The 15,283-nt window shown below is 42.3% G+C and overlaps 1 protein-coding gene across 25 annotated transcripts in view; it reads left to right on the forward strand.

Moving 5' to 3' along the window:
- LOC103461768 (titin-like) overlaps nucleotides 1-15,283 on the forward strand; it is a 154,451-nt gene that overhangs the window by 127,691 nt on the left and 11,477 nt on the right. For all 25 annotated transcript variants that reach the window (XM_081604603.1, XM_081604606.1, XM_081604608.1 and 22 more), the window contains 26 exons: nucleotides 64-360; nucleotides 535-1,122; nucleotides 1,218-1,520; nucleotides 1,703-1,999; nucleotides 2,079-2,366; nucleotides 2,486-2,791; nucleotides 2,949-3,251; nucleotides 3,324-3,629; nucleotides 3,721-5,484; nucleotides 5,581-5,874; nucleotides 6,019-6,303; nucleotides 6,418-6,717; nucleotides 6,835-8,901; nucleotides 9,033-9,335; nucleotides 9,415-9,720; nucleotides 9,941-10,231; nucleotides 10,333-10,632; nucleotides 10,822-11,127; nucleotides 11,302-11,604; nucleotides 11,755-12,036; nucleotides 12,171-12,764; nucleotides 12,886-13,173; nucleotides 13,394-13,693; nucleotides 13,794-14,096; nucleotides 14,244-14,546; nucleotides 14,640-15,224. In XM_081604603.1, coding sequence (XP_081460729.1) covers nucleotides 64-360; nucleotides 535-1,122; nucleotides 1,218-1,520; nucleotides 1,703-1,999; nucleotides 2,079-2,366; nucleotides 2,486-2,791; nucleotides 2,949-3,251; nucleotides 3,324-3,629; nucleotides 3,721-5,484; nucleotides 5,581-5,874; nucleotides 6,019-6,303; nucleotides 6,418-6,717; nucleotides 6,835-8,901; nucleotides 9,033-9,335; nucleotides 9,415-9,720; nucleotides 9,941-10,231; nucleotides 10,333-10,632; nucleotides 10,822-11,127; nucleotides 11,302-11,604; nucleotides 11,755-12,036; nucleotides 12,171-12,764; nucleotides 12,886-13,173; nucleotides 13,394-13,693; nucleotides 13,794-14,096; nucleotides 14,244-14,546; nucleotides 14,640-15,224 — 11,862 coding nt within the window. The remainder of the gene's footprint in view (nucleotides 1-63; nucleotides 361-534; nucleotides 1,123-1,217; nucleotides 1,521-1,702; nucleotides 2,000-2,078; nucleotides 2,367-2,485; nucleotides 2,792-2,948; nucleotides 3,252-3,323; nucleotides 3,630-3,720; nucleotides 5,485-5,580; nucleotides 5,875-6,018; nucleotides 6,304-6,417; nucleotides 6,718-6,834; nucleotides 8,902-9,032; nucleotides 9,336-9,414; nucleotides 9,721-9,940; nucleotides 10,232-10,332; nucleotides 10,633-10,821; nucleotides 11,128-11,301; nucleotides 11,605-11,754; nucleotides 12,037-12,170; nucleotides 12,765-12,885; nucleotides 13,174-13,393; nucleotides 13,694-13,793; nucleotides 14,097-14,243; nucleotides 14,547-14,639; nucleotides 15,225-15,283) is intronic.

Consider the following 15,283-nt stretch of genomic DNA (forward strand, 5'->3'; position numbering starts at 1 on the left):
TGATTGTACAATTTTTTCATACCGATCCTAATATAAACACAAATGTCTTATTGTTTTTTGCAGAAGTACCAAGTCCACCACTGAAACTTGGAGTTGCAAATGTCACTAAAGACAGTGTTACACTTGCCTGGACAAGACCAGAATATGACGGTGGAAGCAGGGTCACTGGTTACCTCATTGATGCTGTGGAGAAGGGTCAGACCAAGTGGGTGAAATGTGCAACTGTGAGGACCTTGACTCATACCATTAAGAGCCTGAGAGAAGGGGCTGAGTACTTCTTCAGAGTTCGTGCTGAAAACCATGCTGGACTCAGTGAACCTAAGGAAATGATTGTTCCAGTTATTGTCAAGGAGATACAGGGTAAATTGTCTTTATTTACTTTAAAATTTCCAAAAACATAACTTGTTTTTTGTTTTAGTAAATTTTATGATTTTAGACATATTAAAAGTTTGGTGTTTAATCAGTTAAGTGTGTATTAATTTTAAGGTATATTTTATCATTCTTCATAGTCTTGTACTGTTTTTTTTCTAACAGAGGCTCCAGAGTTTGACTTAAAGAACTACCCCAAGAATACAGTATATGTAAAAGCAGGATCTGACCTGACTTTTGAGATTCCTCTTACTGGCAAACCCATGCCAAAGGTGACAATATCCAAAAACAATGTTGTCATCAAAGGGTCCAAGAGACTTCTAACAGAAGTGACTCCTGATAGCCTACTTATAACTCTAAATGAAAGCATTTCAAGTGATGCTGGAAAATATGAAGTCACTGCCTCAAATGCAGGGGGAACAACCAAGATTTCTCTTATTTTCATTGTACTGGATAAACCTGGACCTCCAGTTGGTCCAGTTCAGATTGGAGAGGTTGGAGAGACCACAGTATGTCTAAAGTGGGATCCTCCAGAATATGATGGTGGAAGTCCTGTTACCAACTATGTTGTTATGAAACGTGAAACAAGTACTCCCGCTTGGGTAGAGGTGTCAACTAACATCGCCAGAAGTGCTATCAAGGTGACTAAGCTAACCAAGGGAGAGGAGTATCAGTTCAGAATCAAGGCTGAGAATCGCTATGGTCTAAGCAGCCACATTGACACTAAACCAGTCATGATCCAACTACCTTACAGTAAGTTATTGAGTCAATTTGATAAAGATTTTTTATCTGGTTTAATAACTCATTATTTTTCTTAACTGCTTTAACAAAATGTTGGTGTCTTACAGTAATCCCGGGTCCTCCATCCACCCCATGGGTTAGCTTTGTTTCCAGAGAGAGTTTGACAGTGTGCTGGAATGAGCCAGTCAGTGATGGCGGAAGCCCTGTAGTTGGGTATCACCTTCAAATGAAAGAGAGAAGCAGCATCATCTGGCAGAAGGTTAATAAAACAGCAATACCAGGAAACCAGTGGCGAGTTACCAATATCTGTCCAGGCCTCATCTATGAATTCAAGGTAGCAGCTGAAAATGCTGCTGGTATCGGAAAGATGAGCAAGACATCTGAAGAGGTGCTTGCGATTGATGCCTGTGGTAAGTCTTTAATTTCATAGTTCAATTTTACCCTTATTAGACATGTTCAACATATACATAATTTTATATGAAATGTTGGCAGATTTCTAATACACATTAGTATTAGTATTAGTATCCAAAGCTACTTTTAATGTATCCATTTTTTTCCTTTGACTTGGATGTTTTTCACATTGATGTTGTAGACCCCCCAGCAAATGTTCGTGTCACAGAAGTCACAAAGAACTCTGTCAGCCTGACTTGGCAGAGACCAGCATTTGATGGAGGCAGCAAGATAACTGGCTACAGTGTGGAGAGAAGGGAAGCTTCTAATGGCAGATGGGTAAAGGCCAACTTTACAAACATCATTGAATTGGGCTTCACTGCATATGGACTCACTCAAGATGAATCTTACGAGTTCAGAGTTTATGCTAAGAATGCTGTTGGATCTGTCAGCAACCCTTCTCTTATTGCTGGCCCCGTCACCTGTGTTGATGCATGTGGTAGGCTATGGATTCATTTTTGCATATTTATGTTTCGTTGATAACTGTGGTTGATATTTACAATTATTTTTCCTTACAGGTGCCCCAGCTATTGATCTTCCTCCTGAGTATCTGGATGTGGTCCAGTATAAAGCTGGGGCTTCAGTAAAACTGAGAGTAGGAATTATTGCCAAGCCTCTGCCAACTATTGTGTGGCTCAAGGATGGAAAGGAGCTGGTATCCTCTTCTACTGTGTCTGTTGAAAGCACAACAGACTCTTCCGCTGTTCTGATTAAGGATGCAACTCGCTTTGACACAGGCTCATATGAGATTAAGATCAAAAATGTTTTGGGATCAGCTTCTGCTGCAATCAGGATTGAAATCCTTGGTATGTTGTGCACTTAAATGTCTGCTGAGATCTCCTTATTTTATGAATCATCCAGTTTGTCAGAGGTTGATACAGGGATATACAGTTGATGATCATGTGTCTTTTGACTCTCTTTTTAGACAAACCTGGACCCCCCTCTGGCCTTATCAATTTCAACTCCATAACAGCAGACCGGATAATCTTCAGCTGGGAACCAGTTCCAGAGTCTGACCAGGGAGGTTCCAAAGTTACCCACTATGTTGTTGAGAAGCGTGAAACCAGCAGAGTGGTCTGGTCAACTGTTTCAGATAGACATGAGAATACACACATCACAGTCGGAAAGTTGGTGCATGGAAATGAGTATGTTTTCAGAGTGATGGGAGTTAACAAATTTGGAGTTGGAGAGACACTCGAGTCTGAACCTGTCATCGCTAAGAATGCCTTTGGTAAGTTTTTTGTTCAATTACAATAAAGTTAATCCTTTCCTCATTAGTCATTACTAAATATCATATTTTTTCATCTGTTTATTCTCACATTTATTTCATTATTGGCTGTCATTTTCATTTCATCTGCCTTAATATTTAATTTTGTCTTTTTCTAAAGTAACTCCTGGCCAACCTCATACTCCGGAAGTAAACACGACCACCAAGACCACGATGCTAGTAGAATGGGACAAACCCGGAGTGGATGGTGGTAGCCCTGTGACTGGCTACTATCTAGAGAGACGGGATAAGAAGAGCTTACGCTGGATCAGAGTGTATAAAGATCCCATTACTGACACCAAACAGATGGTGTACCACCTGACAGAAGGAAATGAGTATCAATATCGTGTCTGTGCCATTAACAAAGCTGGGGAGGGACCATTCTCTGATGTATCAGACTATTATAAGGCTGCTGACCCAGTTGGTATGTGAAAAATAACTTTAAAAACAAATCACACTTAAGCTACTCCCCCTACTAATGATTTTAATTTCACAGATCCACCAGATGAGCCTTGCAAGCTAAAAGTTGTGGACTCAACAAAGACATCCATCACCCTGGGTTGGTCTAAGCCTGAATGGGATGGAGGTAGCGAAGTTACCAGCTATATGGTGGAGAAGCTTGTTGAAGGAGAGAAAGACTGGGCCATGGTTACTTCTAAGGGTGAGGTTAAGACTACAGAGTACACAGTTCACGATCTAAAACCAGATACGAACTACTTCTTCAGAGTCTCTGCTGTGAACTGTGCTGGCCGTGGAGAACCTTTAGAGATGACTGAGCCTGTGCAGGCCAAAGATATCCTGGGTAATGTAAAAAATATATTTAAAATTGCTTACCTTTTTTGTTTGTTTTTTGTCAATCTGTGTAACACTGTAAATTTGTATGCCCTTCACAGAGGAAGCACAGATTGACTCAGATGTTGCCATGAGAACTCACTATATTGTCAAGGCTGGTAAAGATGTGGAGTTGTCTGTTCCATTGAAGGGCAGACCTGCTCCCACTGCTTCCTGGAGCAAAGGAGAAGAATGCATAGATCGCAATCCCAAATATGAGTTCCATCACTCAGACACGACAACTGTGCTCATCATGCGTGAAGTGACCAGACTTGACACTGGAAAGTACACAGTCAAGATAGAGAATGGCGTTGGACAACCAAAAACACTATCTCTGTCTGTGAAGGTACAGGATACCCCAGCTCAGTGCAGAAACTTGGTTATGAAGGATGTTACCCGTGGAAAAGTCACCCTCTGCTGGGACCCTCCACTCCTTGATGGTGGTGCTGAGATCACAAACTACATTGTTGAGAAGAGGGACTCCTCTAAGAGATCATACTCCGCAGTGACAAACAAATGTACAAATACTACATACACTATTGAAGATCTCTCAGAAAAGACAACTTTCTTCTTCCGTGTCTTAGCAGAAAATGAGAATGGTATTGGTGATCCATGTGAAACTCAGGAACCTGTCAAGGCTACAGAAACTCCAGGACCAGTCAAAGAAATTTCTATGAAAGATTCATCTAAGACCTCTGTGACACTACAGTGGCTAAAGCCTGATTACGATGGAGGCAGCATCATCTCTGACTATGTCATTGAGAAAAAGCTTAAGGGTGATGAGTGGTCAATGGGAGGAGTCAGCAGACAATGTGAATTTGAGGTCAAGAATCTTAAGGAGCACTCTGAGGTGTTCTTCAGAGTTGCAGCCAGAAATGAGAAGGGGCAGGGTGATTTTGTTGAGCATGGCCCTATCAAGGTCATTGAATACATCATCACTCCTGAGGCAGACCTCAGAGAATACGCAGGTGGTAGCCTCAGTGTGCGTTTGGGTCATAATGTTCATATTGAGTTGCCATACAGAGGCAAGCCCAGACCTGCTGTGCAGTGGTTAAAGGACAGCCTGCCTCTGAAGGAAAGTGACCAAGTTCGATTTAAGACAACTGAAAACAAAGCCACTCTAATGATTAAGAATGTAAAGAAGGAGAATGAAGGTAAATACACCCTGAGTCTTGACAACAAGATCAACAGGAAATCCTTCCACGTCTTTGTTGTTACTCTTGGTCCACCATCAAAGCCAGTTGGTCCCATTCGCTTGGATGAAATCAGAGCTGACAATATCATGATCTCCTGGGATGAGCCTCATGATAATGGTGGTGGAGACATTACTTGTTACACAGTGGAGAAACGTGACACCTCACAGTCTAACTGGAAGATGGCTTCCTCCCATGTTGAGGGTACTCAGTTTAGAGTCCCCAATTTGATCAAGGGTGTCCAATACCAGTTCAGAGTGTGTGCTGAAAACCGATATGGTGTGAGTGAGCCTCTAATCTCACAAATGGTTATTGCCAAGCACCAATTCAGGCCTCCAGGACCTCCAGGAAAACCAGTTGTTTACAATGTTACTAATGATGGCATGACAATCCAGTGGGAAAAACCAATCTATGATGGTGGAACTCCCATCCAGGGATACCATGTGGAGAAAAAAGAAAAGAATAGCATCATGTGGCAAAAAGTGAACACTGTCCTTATAAAAGAAATGGATTACAGGATTTTGGAACTCATAGAAGGTCTTGAGTACTCTTTTAGAGTCTATGCTCAAAATGACGCTGGCTTTAGCCGAATGAGTGACGAAAGCAAGCCAACAATGGCTGTGAGTCCTGTTGGTAAGTCTTTGTGAAGATAATGCAAAAATATTTTGTTGGAATTATGTATTTAGCATGATAGCTTATTAAATCTAATCTAAATGCAATGTCTTTTAGACCCACCTGGCCAACCTGATTACATCGATGTAACCAGTGACTCAGTAACACTAAAATGGGATGCCCCTAAACGTGATGGCGGTAGCAAGATAACAAGCTACAGCATTGAGAAACGTCAAGGACATGGTCGCTGGTTCAAGGCCAATCTGACTGAAGTACACGACTGTCAGTACACTGTCACCGGGTTGACAACAAATGAGCGCTACGAGTTCAGAGTCATTGCTAGAAATGCAATAGGCATTGTCAGTCCCCCATCCAACTCTTCTGGTTTTATTGCTGTACGAAGTGAAAATGGTGAGTTGCAAAAATTCTAAATATATTACACTAAAACTAATAGGTCTAATGTATGCACAACAGTTTTTAGATTAATATTCAAAAAACAACGTACTATTTTTTACTGCTGCACATTAAAAACTAACATTAATTTTCTTCAATCAGCTGCTCCAAATATTGAGTTTGGCCCTGAGTATTTTGAGGGTTTGACAGTAAAGGCAGGAGATAACATCCGGGTCAAAGTGACCGTCACTGGACGCCCAGTTCCGAAAGTTGTCTGGTTCAAAGATGATGTGGAGATAACCAAAAAGATGATGGACATTATTACTGTTCCTGGATCCAGCACTCTGTTTGTCCGAGATGCTGACCGCACACATCGTGGCCTATACACTGTAGAAGCTACCAATGGATCTGGAACCAAAAAGGAGACTATTCTAATTCAAGTACAAGGTAATACCAATATTAATTAGTCTGGTGATTAAATGCTTTTTGCCAGTGTGCTTTTTATTTATTCTTCTAGTCTGTTTTATTTTAATTATCTCAATGTGATTCTCTGTAATACAGACACTCCAGGGGAGCCAGTAGGACCAATCACCTTCACAAATATTTCAGAGGGCAAGTGCACTCTGTCTTGGAACCCACCAGAAAATGATGGCTGCTCTGAGATTACACATTACATCATTGAAAAACGGGAAACTGCCAAAATTTCCTGGGCCTTAGTGTCTGATGAATGTAAGGAGTGTACATTTAATGCAACCAAGCTCATCAAGTCCAATGAGTACCAGTTCAGGGTGTCTGCAGTTAACAAGTTTGGTGTTGGTAGACCCCTGGAATCCAGTCCCATCATTGCACAATTGCAATACAGTAAGTGGAAAATTCCTAAAGCCTTGAAAATATACAAAATATTTTCTACATTTTCTAGATTCTACTTAAATTGTTCATATTTATTTGATTATTGATCTCCAAAATGTTTTCTCCCAGCAACTCCTGATGCCCCAGGAACTCCTGATGCCACTGAGGTGACAGGAGAGAGCATAACACTGTCCTGGACTTCTCCAACATCTGATGGAGGCAACCCTATTCAGCACTATATTCTAGAGAAAAGAGAAAAGAAAACCGTTCGGTTCTACAAGGTGATCACCAAAAAACCTATCATCGAATGTGCTCACAAGGTGCTTAACCTATCAGAAGACATGGAATACGAGTTCCGAGTCATGGCTGTCAACGACGCTGGCGTTGGGCCTCCAAGCAACATCTCTTTGCCAATCAAGGCTGCTGAACCTAAAGACATTCCATGTGCTCCATCTGTGGTTTGTGTGTCAGACTCCACAAACACTTCCATTAGTTTGGAATGGACCAAACCAGTTGATGATGGAGGCATGGAGATCATTGGCTACATAATTGAAATGGTGAAGGGAGAAGGCACTGAATGGAAGAGAGTAAATGAGGAACTTGTGTCAGAAACTAATTATGTGGTGAAAGGTCTACAGACAGGAGCAGAGTACAAATTCCGTGTTGCCGCAGTTAATCATATAGGCAGAGGTGAAGACAAGGAGATTCCAGAACCTGCTCAGGCTGTTGATAGGTTAACACCACCACAGGTGGACATTGATGTCACATTTAAGCAGACACACATAGTCAAGGCTGGAAGTTCTATATGTTTGGGCATTCACTTCAGAGGAAAGCCTATTCCTTCTGCTACATGGGTGAAGGAGGAAGGAGACCTAAGCGGAATGTCAGAGATCACAACTATTGATGGCTACAGCTCTTTAAGCATCGAAAACTGCTCTAGATATGACACAGGCAAATACACAGTTAACCTGGAGAATTCCAGTGGTAGTAAGGCTGTTAACTTTGTGGTAAAAGTAATGGATACACCTGGACCACCACAGGACGTAGCTTTCAAGGAAGTCTCCAGAGGATCGGTCACACTTGTCTGGAAGCCACCTGTCAATGACGGTGGAGCTCGTATTCATCACTATATTGTTGAGAGGCGTGAGGCTAGTCGACGGACATGGCAGCAATCTGGTGGCAAATGCACACAGGGTATTCTCAAGATAGAGGACCTGCTGGAGGGAGTTCCTTATTTCTTCAGAGTCTCAGCTGAAAACCACCATGGTCTGGGTGAGGCCTTTGAGCTAACTGAACCAGTCATTGCCACAGCAGAGCCATCATCTCCAAAGAGACTGGATATTATCGATACCACAGATAATTCTGTGTTACTAGGCTGGTTGAAGCCAGAACATGATGGTGGCAGCCGCATTCAGGGTTACCTTATTGAGGCTAGACCAAAGGGTGGAGACAAATGGGTAGTGGTTGGAAACACCAAGAATCTTACCTTTGCTGTTGAAAAGCTCAATAAGGGTGATGAGTATGACTTCCGTGTGAAGGCTAAAAATGAAGCTGGTTATAGTTTACCAAAGAAAACTCTGGCGCCTGTGCTGGTAAAGGAGCCTCACATTGAGCCTGCTGCTGACCTTAGTGAGATACCCAACCAGCTTATCACATGCAGGTCTGGCAGCACATTCACCATTGATGTTCCTATCAGTGGTAGGCCTGCTCCTAAGGTCTCATGGAAGTTGGAAGAAATGAGACTAAAGAACTCAGACAGAGTCTCCATCAAAGTAACTAAAGACAGAGCTAGTATCTCAGTCAAAGAAGCCATGAGAGGAGACGGAGGAAAATACTATCTTACGCTGGAAAATGTAACAGGAACCAAGACATTTACGGTTGAAGTTAATGTTACAGGTAGACCAAGTCCTCCATCTGGACCAATTGAAATTTCCTCCATCTCCTCTGAGTCCTGCGTTGTTAATTGGCAACCGCCTGAGGATGATGGTGGCACCGACATCACCAACTACATTGTGGAGAAGCGTGAATCTGGCTCCACAGCCTGGCAGTTGATCAACTCCAGTGTGAAACGTACATCTCTTCATGTTGGTCATCTGACCAAATATATGCAATACACATTCAGAGTCTCAGCTGAGAACCGATTTGGGGTCAGCAAGTCCACTGAGTCCGAGACGATCGTTGCAGAACATCCCTTCTGTAAGTGTTACCCTCAACTTTTTTCTTTCTTTGAAATTATGTGGTTTTATACTACATTAATAAATATCTCAAATGTGTGATCTTACAATCATTACTATACTGTAATAACCAAACTCTATTTTTAAATACAGCACCTCCAGGACCCCCAACAAAACCTTCAGTCTTTAATGTCACAGCAAACACAATGACCCTAAGATGGGAGGAACCCTACCATGATGGTGGAAGCAAGGTGACGGGCTACTGGATTGAAAAGAAGGAGAGGAACAATATATTGTGGGTTAGGGAAAATAAGATCCCATGCTTTGAATGCTACTACAAGGTGGAAGGCCTAGTTGAAGGCCTGGAATACCAGTTCAGGGTTTATGCCATGAACAGTGCAGGACTGAGCAAAGCCAGTGAGGCCTCTAAGGGAGCAGTTGCTCAAAATCCAGTTGGTACGTTTGGCCAGTAATATGTTACACATAGTATGATGTTTTTCTGCTATCTGACAACAATCTTTTGACTGGCATTTAGATCCACCAAGTAAACCTGAAGTCACCAAGGTTACAAGAACCACTGTCTCCTTGAAATGGTCAGCTCCATTGAATGATGGCGGTAGTCCAATTGTTGGCTACATCATCGAACGAAAGCCCTACACTTTGACAGGCGAGGGCCGCTGGCTTAAGTGTAACTACACCAATGTAACAGATCATTTCTTCACCGTTACTGCCCTGGGAGAGGGAGAGGCCTATGAATTTAGGGTGATCGCAAAGAATGCCAACCAAGTCTTCAGCACACCATCTGAATCCACAGGGTCTGTGCAGTGCAAGACTGATTTTGGTAAGAGTTTATTCCATGGAAATCTTCAATACTCTATTTCAATACTCTATTTAGCATAACTTCAGACATGATAGTTAGATACAACTGCAATGATTTTATTTTGTGCAATGTCTGTTTGAACATACCAACAGCCAGACCATGACCAATACCATACCTGAATATGAGAACAGTAAAACTGAAGTGACGGTTGATAATTTTCAAATTTATGTCCACTTAACAGAACCACCAAAGGCCAACTTGGACAGCAAACTTCTCTCTGAAACTGTAATGGTCAGAGCTGGTTCAGATCTGGTTCTGGATGCTGCAGTGGGAGGTAGACCTGATCCAAAGGCTTTCTGGTCCAAGGGCAACAGGGAACTGGAGATGTGTGAAAAATATCACCTGCAGTACACCCCTACCAGAGCTATGGCCATTATAAAATTTTGTGACAGAGATGATACTGGAAAATACATCCTAACAGCCAGAAATGTGAGTGGAACCAAGACTGCAGAGGTCAATGTCAAAGTGCTTGGTAAGTATTTTGTTTTTTACTATCTGAATTATTTGTAATTTGATAACTCATGGCATATTTTTGCAAAGTGACTTACTCTAAATATGTCTGTTTTTGGCTAGACACACCTGGAGTGTGTGAAGGCAACATTGAAATCAGCAAGATAACAGAAGAGTCATGCACTCTAAGCTGGAAACCTCCTCTTGAGGATGGCGGGGATGACATTACACACTACATTGTGGAGAGGCGTGATACCAACAGGCTGAACTGGGTGATCATGAATGATGAGTGCAAGGAGCTGACATGGAACATCACTGGTCTGTTCAAGAACACAGAGTACTTGTTCAGAGTTCGTGGCGTCAATAAGTATGGTTCCGGCGTTTACCTCCAGTCACAGCCGATGGTGGCCAAAAACACATTCAGTAAGTACAAGTGAAACTATTGAAAACAAACATCATATTGCCAGTTTAATTTACGCAGGATTATGTTGTCTATTCTATTGTCTCAAGGTATTTAAACTACAATCAAAAAGACTAATCTTACCAAAGAGGAAGGCATGAAACAAATTAGCTCATTACCACTAAAGTTTCTTTTTGTTATCTGTTCCTTAGCTGTGCCCACTCCTCCTGGAGCCCCAGAGATCCTAGTTTCAGGAAAGGATTTTGCCACTATAGAGTGGCTAAAGCCAGAAAATGATGGTGGTAGCCCAATAACTCATTACCTGGTTGAAAGACATGAGAGAAAGAGTGCCCGCTGGGTAAAGGTGAACAAGGATGGTGCTCACCTGGATACCACTCTAAAGGTGGCTGGTTTGACTGAAGGCAACATCTATCAGTTCAGAGTAACAGCCATTAACAAGGCCGGCGAGAGTGAACCCAGTGAGGTTTCTCTGTATGTCGTCTGCAGAGTGCCAACGAGTAAGTATCATCATTGCCTTGAATAACGTTACTTAAGATGTCAGAATTTACCTTCATATGAACTTTAATCTGTAAGTGTCATGATATTTTCGAAGACGGTAGTAAAGAGCAAAACCATATGTTATTAGTAAATAATTTAGAAGAGCTCATATAAACTGACCTACCTTTTCGTAGGCACTCCCGCACCTCCTTCTATTCCTCGAATCATCGACACCCATGCTGACAGCATTAGCCTTGCTTGGTCTCGACCTGTGGAAGATGGAGGTGCTGATGTGATTGGCTACATTCTGGAGATGCAGGAAGCTGGGGCAGAGGAATGGAAGAAGGCCCATGAAAAGACTTTGCGTGCTGCAGAATATGTGGTGACTGGACTTTCTGCAGGCAAGAAGTATTGTTTTAGAGTGGCTGGTATCAACGTCAATGGAACAGGAGACTTTAGTGAACCATGTGCTGAGACTGAGCCAGTGGAAAGAATTGGTAAGTGTTTTAACAGGCCTCAGAAAATAAGTCTAAATATCAGCTGATTTCATTGATTTGTTTGCATTTGTCCCACAAAAGAAAATTTTGTGTATACTAAAAAAAGTTCCTTAGACCTGAATTTTGCAACACATCATCTATCTCTTACAGAACCTCCTGATTTTGAGCTACACGATGACCTCAAAAAGACAATCTGCTTGCGTGCTGGTGGCTCCCTACGCCTTTTTGTCAGTGTCACAGGTCGTCCTGCCCCTACCATAACATGGAGCAAACCTGGTGTTGACCTCCATAATAGAGGCTTCATTGAGGTCACAAACAAATCCACCACTCTCATAATTGACAAGGTTCATCGCTATGATGCTGGCAAGTACACGCTGTTGGCTGAGAACACAGCTGGGAAGCAGGAAGTCAGTATTCTTGTCAAGGTTTACGGTATGTTAATATTACTATATATACATAATATTATTTAATTCTTTGATTTCCATCATATATTTGATATTGTTTTTATAAAGTTAACCCGATTTTTGAAAGTTTGTATTTTGACTAGAGACACTTTATATTCTTAGACACACCTGGACCAACTGGGCCAATCAAGATGAAAGAGCTCACTAAGGACTCTGCCACCATTTCCTGGGAAGCCCCAGCTGTGGATGGTGGTGCTCCTGTTAATAACTACATCATTGAAAGACGAGAGGCCTCAATGAGAGCCTACAAGACAGTAACTTCCAAGTGCACTAAAACTTCCTATAAGATTGATAATCTGATGGAGGGAATGCTGTATTACTTCCGTGTCCTCCCTGAAAACATTTATGGAATTGGAGAGCCCTGTGAGACTCCAGACGTCATCCTGGTTTGTGAAGTTCCTCTTCAACCACATAAGTTTGAGGTGTCAGATGTCACTAAGAGCACAGTCACTCTGTCTTGGGAAAAGCCAGAGCATGATGGTGGCAGTAGGTTGACAGGTTACATCATTGAAGCTTGCAAGTTTGGTACTGACAAGTGGATGAAGGTGGCAACACTGAAGCTCACAGACTTTGAGCACACCGTAGAGAAACTGAATGAGAAAGAACAATATTTGTTCAGAATTAAAGCTGTCAACAGCAGAGGAGCCAGTGAGCCAAAAGAACTTGTTGCTGCTGTCACTGTCCAGGAACAGAGAGGTAACAAAAGAACAAAGCTCTACTACCCTTATTTTCATTTAAATCATTGCATAATTGAGATTTAGTGCAACATCCTGGCTGTTAATACTTCCCACTGAGGCAATTTCTTTTTTTCTTTTAGTGATGCCTGCAGTAGACTTGTCCAGCATTCCTCAGAAGGTTGTTAATGTTTTGGCTGGTAAGACATTGGAGCTGGACCTGCCAATCATTGGCAGACCTCCTCCTGTTTCATCCTGGTATTTTGCGGACAACAAGTTAAAGATAACAGATCGGGTGAAGGTCAAGAGCACTGGCAAGTTCTCCAAGCTAACTGTGTCTGACACAACCATTAACGACAGCGGTGACTACATAGTTGAAGTCAAGAATGCTGTTGGAGTCATCACTGAGGTCATCAAGGTCATCATTCTCTGTAAGACATTTTCCCAGCTATCATTTATTTATTTATTTATTTATTTATTTATTTATTCATTCATTACTGTATTAATAGCCAACTCGGCACCAACCATATAACTGACATTTGCTATTTAGTTAACGATCCTAGTCCACTTGAACTTTGTGTGTTATGAAAATATTATCATAACCTGCAGGACACGTGTAAACTGACCATTTCTCTTTCTTCACTTTTTCAGCTAAACCAGATGAACCTAAAGGGCCTATTCGATTTGATGAGATTGATGCCACTACTGTCACCTGCAGCTGGGATCCCCCAGTCAGAGATGGTGGAGCTCCCATTAGTGGTTATTTAGTAGAACAGCGTGATGCTCACAGGCCTGGCTGGGTGACTGTTTCTGACTCTGTGAGCAGACCGTTGTTCAGGTTTGAGAACCTCATTGAGGGAGACGAATATGTCTTCCGCGCAGCTGCTGTGAATCGCTATGGTACCGGAGAGTTCCTCCAGTCTGAGATTGTCACTTGTAGGAGCTTGAAAAGTAAGACTCTTAACCTTAGCTATACATTATACTCTTGCTGTAAAATGCAGACCAGTATTATATGACAGCAACAAAATGGTAACACAAGCTTCCTCCACAGATGTGCCTGGACCTCCTGGTCGTCCAATTACCTTTGATGTGTCTCGTGATGGAATGACTGTTGCTTGGGAGCCACCAGATGAAGACGGTGGTCTTGAGGTTTCTGGATACATCATTGAGCGCAAAGAAGTGAGGGCTGACCGATGGGTGCGTGCAAACAAGAACCCTGTCACTATGACCAGGTACAGGTCAACTGGGTTGATTGAAGGCCTGGAATATGAACATAGAATCACAGCCATTAACGCAAGAGGCCTGAGCAAACCAAGTTTGCCATCCAAGCCAGCAGTAGCAACAGATCCTATAGGTAAGCAAAATCTAACAAGACATAAATACTTAATTAGTTAAAGTGAAAAAAAAATCAAATCATTTAAAACGTTGTCAAAACGAGAAGTAATGTTAAGCACAACGTAAGAAAGTCACAACATCTGGCATATGTTTTTTTCCTGTGCAGATCCACCCGGCTGTCCTCAAAACCCAAGAATCACAGAAACTACCAAGTCATCTGTGTCACTTGCTTGGAGTCCACCTGATGATGAGGGAGATGCTAGAGTAGATGGTTATTTGATTGAGATGCAGAAGGTGGGTTCTGCGGCCTGGATCAAGTGCAACACCACTCCATCTCTTATATGCGAGTACACGCTGACCAACATGCCACAAGGAGAGGAGTTCAAATTCCGTGTAATGGCTTGTAATGCTGGTGGTTCTGGAGAACCTGCAGAAGTACCAGGAGCGGTCAAAGTAACAGAAATGCTGGGTAGGAAACAACATTTACAACTGTGCAATCAGGTTTATGATATAAAACGAGTGCTCAGATCAAACTAAGTTTTGCAAAATTATTGTTTTTCAGAATCTCCTGATTATGAACTGGAGTTGAAATACAAAGATGTGTATGTTGTCCGTCATGGAGGAGTGGTTAGACTCTCTGTACCCATTAAAGGCAAACCCCTTCCAACTTGTAAATGGTCAAAGGATACTGGAGCTATCGCTGTGAAGGCTATGATTGCCTCCACTGAGGACTCCAGTGAGTTGGTGATAAAGGGAGCAGAGAGGAGTGACTCTGGTCTGTATGAGCTCCTGCTGGAAAATAAGGTTGGAAAGAAGAAAGCCCAGATTAAGGTCAAAGTCATCGGCCGCCCAAGTGCTCCAGAGGGACCGATGGTCTTTGAGGAAACCCAAGCCAACTCTGTAAAGGTCTCCTGGAAGCCACCCACGGATGATGGCGGCTCAGAGATTCTTGGCTACATTGTAGAAAGGCGTGAAGCAGCCAGAAATGCCTGGTACACCGTGGACTCTAGAGTAACTGAGACCCAGCTTGTTGTTAAGGGCTTAAAAGAAGGAACAGAATACCACTTCAAAGTTACAGCTGAAAACTCATTTGGCATCAGTGCATCTCTAAAATCTGAACAGCCGCTGATACCAAAGACTCCTCTCTGTAAGTTTTGTTTTCTGCAAATCAAATGTCTTTGAAAAGCTTTAAATTATGTATTTTAT

This window comes from Poecilia reticulata, chromosome 2, assembly GCF_904066995.2.
Source record: "Poecilia reticulata chromosome 2, P_reticulata-male-v2, whole genome shotgun sequence".
NCBI lineage: Eukaryota > Metazoa > Chordata > Actinopteri > Cyprinodontiformes > Poeciliidae > Poecilia > Poecilia reticulata.